This window comes from Actinia tenebrosa, unplaced genomic scaffold (assembly GCF_029948245.1).
Source record: "Actinia tenebrosa isolate PJP-AT-01 unplaced genomic scaffold, QUT_ActTen_1.0 PGA_scaffold0__85_contigs__length_37466705, whole genome shotgun sequence".
Taxonomy (NCBI): Eukaryota; Metazoa; Cnidaria; class Anthozoa; order Actiniaria; family Actiniidae; genus Actinia; species Actinia tenebrosa.
This window is the reverse complement of record NW_028292569.1, coordinates 6,086,197-6,093,708: the sequence shown is the minus strand read 5'-3', so window position 1 is coordinate 6,093,708 and position 7,512 is coordinate 6,086,197. Positions and strand designations below refer to the sequence as shown.

General features: G+C 37.7%; 1 protein-coding gene across 1 annotated transcript; it reads left to right on the top strand.

Moving 5' to 3' along the window:
- The first annotated feature begins 483 nt into the window (after nucleotides 1–483).
- LOC116300012 (uncharacterized) lies at nucleotides 484–6,262 on the top strand. The gene is made up of 5 exons (XM_031708771.2): nucleotides 484–622; nucleotides 2,255–2,359; nucleotides 2,829–2,963; nucleotides 3,959–4,213; nucleotides 5,667–6,262. Exons 2-5 carry the CDS (start codon nucleotides 2,326–2,328, stop codon nucleotides 5,981–5,983), a joined length of 741 nt encoding a protein of 246 aa, XP_031564631.2. The 5' UTR covers nucleotides 484–622; nucleotides 2,255–2,325; the 3' UTR covers nucleotides 5,984–6,262.
- Nucleotides 6,263–7,512: the final 1,250 nt, after the last annotated feature.

Sequence of the window (7,512 nt, the reverse complement as noted above, 5' to 3'; positions counted from 1 at the left end):
TTTAACTCTCGTAAAAGAAGCTGTTCCGAACACCTTGGTAGTCGAATCATGCTGAGACACATGAAGGTACTCGTTAATCTTAATAACGCCTTTTCAACTAACTCTTGTTCGCATTCAAAACAAAACGTTGGGACAGGTGATAACAGGATTATCAAGTTTTATCTGACACCACAATTTGATCTACAGTCATTCAAAGAAGCTCGTCGTCGAGTGAACACCTTGCTAAGAGAATTAGCAGAGAAACATGAAGGAATTCGCTATTTTTGGGGTGCTTTCCTTCGCTATATTTTTTAGAGGAATGACCTCGTCCGAAATTACTTTCAATGCTGCCAAACAGCCTTATTATCGAACACCAAAGTTCGGCTATCTTAACTTCGTTTTTCAACCAAACAGTACACTAGAAGTGGAAAACAAACGCCAGTTCCACGCCGAGAACTACAAGCAATGTCTTGTTGCTTGTGCCAGTAACATGACTTGTTTCTCCATCAACTTTGGAAAACAGCCCATCTTCTTTAACCAAGGGAACGCCCAGTACCTCTGTGAGCTGTTAGCGACTGATAAATACAACTCTTCGTCCAAGTATAAAAGCAAGAATCCAGGATTTGATCACTACAGCATCAGGGTGAGTTGCTTAATATTTTATTTTAAAATTTGCACACTTTCCGCTTAGTACACTATTTTGAACATTTCACTCGATTTTTGATAGCTTTTGGTATTGGGCAAAGTATGCGTTAGTTTGTGCAAAATAAACTAAGTTGTCACATCAGTATGCAGTTGATTTTGAGATGCCGAGAAAGCCATGATATGCTAGATTCTGGTGTAAACGTTTTAAAAGTTAAAAACCCCGATCCCCGGCATAGGGCAGGGAATTAACGTGGTCGGTGAAATCGGGGATTCAACGCACATTTTTTAATTGTTAAATTAAAAATTTTACAGTTCTAAGTGTTAAATTTAACACTTTCCCCGGTCCTCGGGAATACTTTTTTAATAGCGTGAATGCACGGGTATACGGAGAACTAACGCGTACTTCAACAGTTTAACAATTTTAACCGCAACAAATTCAATAATATTAACAACAAATCTTCTTTCCTGGTCAGGGAAAAAGTCCTAAATTTAACACTTTCCCCGGTTCTCGGAAATAATTTTTGATAAGACGGGTATACCGGGAATTAACGCGTACTTCAACAGTTTAACAATATTAACCTCAACAAATTCAATAATATTAACAATCTTCTTTCCTGGGCCGGGGGAAAGTCCTAAATTTAACAATACAGGCCACGATACCAGAACAGGAGCTTCGTTTTGGAGAAATAATTTTTAATTCAGTATTTTGAGAAAATATTTTAACAAATTTCTATTTCATGAATACGAAATCCAATGAAACTTTTGCCTAATAAATTATGCATTTCCTAAATATTTCTTTACGAGTAAATGTGAAAAACATATAAAGACGATCTAGCAAATGCTCAAAATCTTCTAACCAATGACATTAATCCATTCCGTCATAAGCCTATTTAAGGTGACTGCCTACTTTTGGAAAAAATATTAAACTTTTTTTCAAATTTCGATTTTCCGAATATGAATTTAATGCTGATTCCAAATCTGGAAAGAAAAATTGGGTGTCCCGAGCTTGTTTTCGAGATAATCAGTATTTAATGGAAGCCTACGCGCGAGCTTTTGGAGCAAAAATTGCAACAGCGGAAGTGATTTCGATTAGAAAAAAATTAAGATTCATAAGATAATAGTTATTTGTAGACTCTATGATTGCACGAATGAAGGCTAGTCAATCATTCTACAATAATACGTGGATATTTTCGACAAAAAGAAAAAGAAATACATTGATTTGTCATATTTTGTAGTTTCGGTGCTCTTGAAAAAATCTCATAAAGTCGAACAAAATTCCCTACAAAAATCTATTTTTTCATGTGTTAGAATATTTAACTTTTTCTAAAATGTTGATATAACCTAGATTTTTAGGAGTTTATTCAAATAAGCTATTAAAAAATAGAGAGTCCCGTGCATTTGAGGGTTTTGCCCTGTTGAAGCTTAAAACGCGTATGGTCAGTCTTCAATAAAATCTTGTAGATTTTTCAGCGGTTTTGAGCGCGCGCACAAAGTTGGCTCAATTAATCGAACGTTCAAAAGTAGGCAGTCACCTTAAAGAGTGTATGACTCAATTTACTAATACTTTTGGGAATAGAGTTCCAAATGTCGATAGCTTTATATTCTTTTCTTTTCTACTTTTATTGTCCAGTCCAACTGCAGCAAGTCTCCCTGTCTTCACGATTTCACTTGTATTCCTGATTACGATAACGACACCTACGAATGTTCGTGCCCAAGACCTGCTTACATTGCAAAGGTATGAACGACACGAGTAGGTCCCGTCCAAACTAGTGCCGGATAAATTTGAATCCGAATTTTTATTTATTCGGTTAGGCCTACCGTCCACACTAGTCCGGGCGAATCCGGAACAACTCTTCGCCGAAAACGAACTTTGGACGGAGAACGTTTCGTATCCGAAATTTTTCGAATACGATGACGTCATGATTGTCATGGGAACATGGGGGGAAGGCTAAAAATTCACAGCAGGCTCAATTTCAGCTTCGATGCACATGCTCAGATGTGCAATGAAGCGTTTTTGCCGCCTCTGATCGGCTTAGTGTGGACGCGTAGCATTTTATCCGTTTTCATGTGTTGATGGAAAACGTTTTTTCCGGTTTCGGTTTGAAAGTTGCGGATTCAAATTTATCCGGCATAGTGTGGATGGGGCCTAACATATAGAGTAAATGAGGTTAAAAAGGTTGATCTCTTCTTTTGAATGTTTACAGATGTCGATGAATGCACCACAGGACAGCATGACTGCAGTGTGAACGCCACTTGTACTAACACCATTGGTTCATTCAACTGCAAGTGCAAAAACGGTTACCTTGGTAATGGGAACATCTGCATCAAGCAGGAAAAGAGTAAGTTCTTCCAAATTCTATTTCAAACAATGCAAAGTAGATCTTCTATTAAAGGGGCACTTGGATGAAAACGCCCCAATTTTTGAAAGTTCAAATAATTACAATATTTGAGGATAATATGACGCAATTATGACTATGTAAACATGATTAGTGAAAGTTTTAGCCTAGGCCGGAGCCACTTGCAGATGAGAAATTTTGGCTCAAAAACGAAAAGAACAATAGGGTTGAGTAAATGACGTCATTTACTCACAATTTAGATGCTGAATAAAATTGATAATTTCTATCTGAGACATTTTACTGTGAAGAAAATATGTTGCTTGGCTACTATCTGGGGCATATAGATAAGTTTAAACAAGTTTAAAGTCATTTCCAATTTTCATCGATTTTCATCCAAGTGCCCCTTTAAACCCCAAGCCTCTAATAAGCCCCCCACACTTCCCTTACACGAGTACACAAGTATGGGTAACATATGGGTGGCATGGGGGTTTTACCGCTTGCCTCTCACCTCTGTGGTCCGGGTTCGAGCCCTGTCTCAGACTGGATCATATGTGAGTCGAGTTTGTTTGTTGTTCTCTTCCTTGCCACGAGGGTTTTCTCCGGGATCTCTGGTTTTTGTCCCTCCGTCAAAATGAGCAAGTGAGTTTAGTCTCGTATGTTGTAAATATAAAATATAGTAGTACGAAAATACGTCAAAATGAGCATGTGAATTGAGTGTCGTATGTTGTAAATATAGAATGTAGTGTTACGAAAGAACTCCGTATGGGGAGTGGTGCAGACTCGTACCCAGTCGTCACTCCCGCTTTTTTAAAGCGCGCGATGGCTTTTGGGAAGGAGAGAGAAAGAGCGGGGTAAGGCGAAATTTAAACTGCATATCCGGGAATTTTTATGGCGCGCGCGTTATTGAGAAGTTGTTCTTTCTTATTTATGATCTTTTGATTAAATGTCTGAGGGAAAATTATTTCAAAAATTGACTCAAATTTTAATTGGGTTGTTAGTTCAAGAATCAGATATTCTTAACGATTTTGGCAACGACAGTTATCTTGCCGCTTTGAATACTTTCATGGATGAAGTGCCTGAAGATATCGTGAAAATTTCATGGTTCAGATGCTGGTCAGGCAAGAATGACGGGTTTAATGTGCCAACAACCTTCCATGCTCAATGTGACGGTAAAGGAGCTACGGTTACCATAGTGAGGAGAGGGAAATACATATGGGGTGGATACTCTGATAAGTCCTGGTCGTCTTCCTCAGGTGAGTCGCCACAACATAACCGGGAAACTTGAATAAAACTGACTAAATGCTTCGTAGGTCTTCAAATCATAGCTCAAAAAATACCATATTTTTTCTCTTCTTGGCGAGTTAATAGCAAAAATCTACTTTAGATATTTTTTAGAATATATTTCTTGCAAGAAAAGGGGATTTTTATCGTTATTTAGTGCGCTAACTTACCTTTTATCACCGAAAAAACTACCCGAATCCGCCATCTTTTTTTACATTCTCGCATAGCTAAAATCCTGTAAAATGCCAGCCACAATGGCCGATTTGATCACGTGACCTCTTAGTGCACGTCGCCTATCAGATAACAGTAAAATAAATGGTGATTAGACTGAAAAAAGCGTTAGCCAATCAGATTATCGCGTTCCCACGTTCCTATAATATCGATGTGCTATCTGATTGGCTGGTTAAAATATTGAACTAAATGTCGCAATATGATTGGTTAATGATACTAGTGTATCAAAGTTGTCCCGGTTGGCACAGTTAAAGACTCATCGTATTCTGTTCATTTCTTCACTCGTTTCTTTCGTTTATTCGATTGGTCTTCATTTATTTGTTTGTTGGAGCTAGAAATGATTCGCTGACTGACAGACAGAATGACCAGTCGTCAGCTATTGGACTACATCGACGATACGGCGGCCTTCTTGCCAGGATGGGGGATGGGGGCAAAACATAATAAAGATGACGGAAAAAGATATAGAGTTACGTGTGTTTGTCTTTCTTTTAAGCCAAGCCACGTTTACACTGGCGATTTTTGCGGCGATTTTCGGAAATATGAAATCTTTTGTCTCATCCTTCAAAAGAGACATTCGTCTAGGAAAATCTTGGTATCCTGAAAAAAACTTTACAAGTAAATTCTTTACCATTATTTATTATGGACAAAATCGCAGCAAAAATCGCTAGTGTAAACGAGGCTTTATGGGTAAAGGTGATCGATGTGCCGTTTAGTCGTATTCTCTTGTGGTGCGCTGTTAACATCAATCAACATCATTACTGTAACAGACTTAATTTGCCCCCTGGACTACCTATAATGCATTGTAATCCAAGATGGCCGCCTTATCGTCGAGTTAGTCCATTGATCTGCCTGATAACGATTTCTCCTTCATGTACAAAATTTGCATGATCATTCCACATAGCTGTCTGCATTTCTTACCTTTCTTATCGTTTAATAATGCATCTATTCCAGTCGCGAGTTGGTTGGTTCTCTTTCTGACTCCGAGGGTTTTTCAGGTCCAAAGGTTTTTCCTCCCTCCTCTCAAATCAACCCTAACTAATCCAAACTGGTTAGAGCTGTGCTTCCGGGGTCATACATGGACTGTATAACGGCTGCCATAGGCGCATTCACATGCTTTCAGTTCGACCCCGTTGATCTGCGCCACTGTTGTACTTACGGTGGTGATAAGCGATGACAATTTTTTTTTATCAACAGGCGGAATTTACAAGAGTTCTACAAAGTCATTCATATTCTCTTTATACAACATTCATGGCTTCAATCCTCAGAAGTTTAAGATAGTAAATACCGCAAAAGCTGTATACCATCATGCTCAATATGGACCAGCATTTGGAGGACTAAACGACATCAAGATACACAAGTACGCCACGAAAAATAGAATGAATTATAATAAACCATTTGCATATGAGATTCCCCCTGGCTGTACATATGAGAAGTATTGTAACTTCTTTACAGGCATAGCGGGTCAATATACCATCGATAACATTGAAGTGTTTTATAAGAATAAGGTGTAGTGATATGCCAAGCTCAATTACTCTTGAGTAGGGAACTTTCTCAGTCGCAAGAGTAGCTTTTACATTATACATGCATTGCACGCTTCATCTCTAATCACCAGTAAAATTTCCTTCCCACTGAGAAAAACTTAAATAAAGATTTCACTCACCCAAATCTATTTATTGTCTTCAACAATGTCTAGAGGTGCGTACGAATCCAGGACTCATTAACAATGTGACTTACAGAATTATATTAGATGAAAGGAATGAGGCATTAAATAAAAGCGTTCAAAAACGAAATGTTTGGGCCAATTTAATGCAAAAAGTATGGACTATAGCCCATGGTTTTGGTCCATTTTGGGTCATTTTCACACCTTTTGATAAAATATGCATTATTTATGAAGTATGCAAAATAGGTCATTTTTGGCCATTTTTAGGCAAAAAGCATGGACTATAGCCCATGGTTTTGGTCCATTTTGGTCCATTTTCACACCTTTTGGAAAAATATTCATTATTTATGAAGTATGCAAAATAGGACATTTTTGGTCATTTTGGGCAAAAAGCATGGACTATAGCCCATGGTTTTGGTCCATTTTGGTCCATTTTCACACCTTTTGACAAAATTTGCATTATTTATGAAGTATCCAAAATAGGTCATTTTTGGTCATTTTGGTGCAAAAAGCATGGACTATAGCCCATGGTTTTGGTCCATTTTGGTCCATTTTCATACCTATTCAAAACAATATTTATCTTTAATAAAGAATGCAAAAAAGGTCATTTTTGGCCATTTCTAGGCAAGAAGCATGGACTAAAGCCCATGGTTTTGATTTGTTTTGGCCCATTTTCACACCTTTTGAAAAGACATGCATTATTAATGAGGGATGCAAAAAAGGCCATTTTTGGCCATTTCTAGGCAAAAAGCATGGACTATAGCCCATGGTTTTGATAGATTTTGGCCCATATTCACACCTTTTGAAAAGACATGTATTATTTATGAGGGATGCCAAATAGGTCATTTTTGGCCATTTCTAGGCAAAAAGCATGGACTATAGCCCATGGTTTTGATTTGTTTTGGCACATTTTCACCCCTTTTGAAAAGACATGCATTATTTGTGAGGGATGCCAAATAGGTCATTTTTGGCCATTTTTAGGCAAAAAGCATTGACTATAGCCCATGGTTTTGATTTGTTTTTGGCACATTTTCACACCTTTTGAAAAATATGCATTATTTATGAAGTATGCAAAATAGGTCATTTTTGGCCATTTTTGGGGGAAAAAGCATGGACTATAGCACATGGTTTTGGTCAATTTTGGGTTATTTTCACACCTTTTAAAACAATATGCATTATTTATGGCAAATGCAAAATAGGTCATTTTTGGCCATTTTTGGGGGGAAAAGCATGGACTATAGCCCATGGTTTTGGTCCATTTTTGGTTATTTTCACACCTTTTGAAAAAATATGCATTATTTATGAAGTATGCAAAATAGGTCCTTTTTGGTCATTTTGGGGGGAAAAGCATGGACTATAGCCCATGATTTTGGTCGAATT

Bases quoted from the DNA above. Each gene is read 5' to 3' on its own strand.
- LOC116300012 (XM_031708771.2), top strand. From the start codon at position 2,326: ATGTTCGTGCCCAAGACCTGCTTACATTGCAAAG. The intron at 2,964-3,958 runs GTAAGTTCTTCC...TTGGGTTGTTAG, and splicing joins CTGCATCAAGCAGGAAAAGA to TTCAAGAATCAGATATTCTT. The intron at 4,214-5,666 runs GTGAGTCGCCAC...TTTTATCAACAG, and splicing joins GTCCTGGTCGTCTTCCTCAG to GCGGAATTTACAAGAGTTCT.